This window comes from Nannospalax galili, unplaced genomic scaffold (genome assembly GCF_000622305.1).
Source record: "Nannospalax galili isolate Female #2095 unplaced genomic scaffold, S.galili_v1.0 scaffold1623, whole genome shotgun sequence".
Taxonomy (NCBI): Eukaryota; Metazoa; Chordata; class Mammalia; order Rodentia; family Spalacidae; genus Nannospalax; species Nannospalax galili.
This window is the reverse complement of record NW_008349082.1, coordinates 1,325,670-1,329,436: the sequence shown is the minus strand read 5'-3', so window position 1 is coordinate 1,329,436 and position 3,767 is coordinate 1,325,670. Positions and strand designations below refer to the sequence as shown.

Here is a 3,767-nt window from a genome sequence, read left to right as displayed (position 1 = left end):
ACGGAGCTCACTGTTCCCCAGGCTTCTCAGATGGCCTCTGCCAGCTGCACTCGGAAGTCCTCCCCGCTGTAGACTCCTGGCCTCTCCTCCCTCCATCCTTCTGGGGGGCTGCCCTCTTGATTTCACGTCTCAGTCACAGTGGCACTTTCCCAGGTCATCATGCTTAGCAGCAAGCACCTTTACCCACTGAGCCATGTCACCTGCCCCTGTCCTGGCTTTTCTTACATCTCTTCTGTAATATGTAACACTGCTGTGGGCAAGGTAGAGGCTGAGAAAATCTCTCTTTGTAGTTTAGACCAAATCTGTAATCTGATTCCTTTTTTTTTAAATTTCTCTCTCTGTTAGTAGACTCTTTTTTATTCAGACAAAAACCCCAAACAAACAAACAAACAAACAACAATCAAAACCCAAAAATGTTTTCCAAACACAAGAGGATGTATGGGTAGAAAGAGGCACCTGTCCATCCAGTCGGGAGCCCCCAGCCCATGCGGCAGCAATAAGGGAATCAGGGTAATGGCCCCCAAATAAAAATGGCATGTGTGCACAGAGGGAGGGGTGCAGAAGCCGAAGGGACAGATGAGGTCAGCACTGGGAACACCGCAGGTGGGAGGCCATTCCACAGCATTACTTGTTGATCAAACCACCGTGGCCCTTTGCCCATCAGCGGGACTAGCGTCTTGGCCGTCATGGTGACAGTGACATTGAGAGTGGGGGCTCCTTCCGTGCTCTCGGCACCAAGCCCCATAGTAAAGTTCCCTCCTTGCAGCAGTGAGTCCTGATCACAGAATGTTTCTGGCCTCCTAGTGTCAGCTCACTGGGGGAAGGGGGAACCTGACCTGTCTTGTCTTTGCCAACCAGGACACTGGGCTCAGATGGTGTAATGCTAACGAAGGTTTGCCCTGGGACAGCAGCCCAGAGGGAGGGTGAGTCCTAGTAGCTTATGATGGCCGTGTCCTGACAGTTCCCATCAGACATGCCCATGTAGGCCTTCCACCCCGCCATGGCGCTGCTGCTAGGGCTGCTCTCTGGGCTGCTGCTGGGGTCTGGGACGGGGGTTGGGGGAGGACCTCAGGCTCCAGCCACTTTCTGATACGCAGCTCTCCCACCACTTCCCATGTTGTTTTCTCTTAAAGTGAATGAGCGTTCAGACCCAGTGCCAAGCTGTGACTGGCAGGCCCAGTAACTGGGTGTTTAGTATCATCTGCGGCCTCTACCTAGTAAGTGCCAGCAGGATTCCACCCCGGACACTGCCAAGGGCCCCCTGGGATGTGAAATGGCCTCAGGCTCAGGACTGTCTGCATAGACCTCCAATAGCAACTCAACAGGTGAAATCCTCAGGGGAAGAATTTGGGTGAGAGGGTCCAGAGGAGATTGGGCCGTCACACTAGTGACAATGGCTGGTTGAGGCCCGTCTGGTGCATCACAAAGTGAAGCAGAAGGAGGGGTGGATTCTCCCAGGATCTGTGACACACACTGGATGACACCTGCTCAGTGGTATTACCTCCTGCAATGTGAGAAGTTCTGTGGACATGGGAGGAGGAATTACAGGATACCACAGGCCCAGCCCCTGGCAAGAGAGGCCAGCCCACAGACCCTCCTCCTGGATGTGTCTACCACTCAGTCCCTGTGCCTCAGGAGAGGTGGCCAAGCCTGAGGGTTTCCAGAACATTTTTATCAGAGGGGAAAAAACAAAAAAACAAAAACAAAAAAACAAAAGGAAAAAGCAAAAGGGACCCAGATGAAAAGAAAGATAGGAAAAATAGGGCCAGGGAGTTGGCTCATTTGATAAAGTCCTTGCAACGAAAGCACAAGGACCCAAGTTTGAATCCTCAGCTCCCATCTTAAAAAGCTGGGCATGGTCACATACATCTATAACCCTACCACTTGGTGGTGGAGACGGCAGGCTCCCTGGAGCTCACTAGGTTACCTACCTAGGTTTGGTGACAGATCCTGTCTTGAAAGATGGGGGGGGGTGACAGTGGAAAACACATGGTATTGACCTCTGGTCTCCACATATGCACATGCACCAACATGCACATGTACACACACACACACACACACACACACGATTGTCTATACAGAAAATACTGACATCTTCATAAAAGCTACTAGCCTTGATGATATTAGAGAGGCAGCAGATTACAGATCAGTATCTATATATCACTATATTAATTATATATAAAAGAATCAATTGTATTTTTATACTAGAAACAATTAATCATAAATAGAAGGTTAAAAGCAATTCCACATCATTACAAATAAGATCGTATCTTAATCCATTGCATTGACATAACACAGGTTGATTATCCCTTATTCAAAATTCTTGGAACTGTAGGTGTTTCAGATTACAGAGGTTTTTTTTGTTTTTTTTTTATTCCACAATATTTGCGTCAACTTTATGAAGCAAACATCCTTAATTGGAAAATTAAAAATCTGGAGTGATTCAAAATCTGACGCATGAAAAGGGAGCACTCAAGATGTTTCAGAGTTTGGAAGTGTTTCAAATTTCATAACATCCTGTTCCTCTTCAAATCATATACATCGTTCATCTTTTACAGATTTCAGATTTATGGATCATCTGAGGCCTGTCTTTTTAGAAATAGGAAACACACAGGAATAATACTGATAAATACATGTAAAGCCTGGTTACTGAAAACCACTGAAAAACTGAAGGCCTGTAAAGGGAGGATAAACCTTGCTCGTGGCCAGAACTCTTCAGGTTCCATCTGCCATGGAGTCTAAGTTGGTCTACTGATTTAATGCAGTCCCTCTCAATGTCCCAGGAGCTTAAAAATCATAAAATGGCAAGATGAGTCTAAAACCCCCAGGAAGGAAAAGAATCCAGATTACTCACATGACTCTGAGCCACAGCCAACATTTTTCATTTCAAGCTTTGTACTCAAGAGACCACGCAGCTGGTAGAACAATCGTCAGAAAGATCAGTGGAATAGAATAGAGTCTAAAAATAGACCCACATCTGAATAGGGCCCCTAAGCGGTCGCTACTCAGGTGGCCCTTTCCAGCCTCACAACCATCTCTGTCACCACCTTGTGAAGTCCTACTTTCCCAGAGTCATTCTGAACACGAGGAAGATCTGTGCACCCAGATTTCTGCTGTATCACGAAGCAGAAAGCCAATTAAAATTGGGAACCCAGGGGCCTTTGTGTGTGGTGCTGACAGCCCCAAGGTAAGGATGCCACAGAGGTCAGTGGTGGGGCAAGCTGTCATCCTCTCAGGAATCTGAGGTTCTCCATCAGCCTGGCTGCTCACCATGTGGACAGTGGTAGTGAAACAGTGAAAGATAAAGAGAGAAAGAAGAGGACAGAGACTAGAAGGACACAGAGGTGTCCCTGACATACTCTTTCCCCCGCCCCTGTGATTCGGGGAGGTGTTCCTGCCTGGGAGGAGGCTTAGCTTAGAGGGAGGAAGGACGGCAGAGCTGGCACCAGAGCAGCAGGGCTTGAGGGCAGTGCAGGTGCCAAAGCTCTTCCCACAGAGGGAGGACAGAGCAGGCAGCAGAGGCCATGGAGGCCCCCTCAGCCCCTCTGCGCACTGGGTGCATCCCATGGCAAAGGCTCCTGGTCATAGGTGAGAGGACCGTTCCCTGGAGTGGGAGGAAGGAAGGCAGCTGGGTCTTCTGGGGAAGACAGGACCCTGAAAAGAGACACAAGGTTTCTGTTTGGCCTAGAAAGAGAGGCCACGGGGAGGGACAGAGGCTCAGCAATAGGGTGGTCTCAGTGAGTGGGAACTGGTATGTTGGGGTGGGG

The 3,767-nt window shown here is 48.9% G+C and overlaps 1 protein-coding gene and 1 pseudogene across 1 annotated transcript in view; one reads left to right on the top strand and one right to left on the bottom strand.

The window, feature by feature from the left end:
• Positions 1-582: 582 nt before the first annotated feature.
• On the bottom strand, positions 583-1,002 carry LOC103744637 (annotated as a pseudogene).
• Positions 1,003-3,524: 2,522 nt separating this feature from the next.
• Positions 3,525-3,767, top strand: part of LOC103744636 (pregnancy-specific glycoprotein 22-like) — a 34,737-nt gene continuing 34,494 nt past the window's right edge. The window contains 1 exon segment of the mRNA XM_029570079.1: positions 3,525-3,588. Within this exon segment, the coding sequence (XP_029425939.1) occupies positions 3,525-3,588 (64 nt within the window).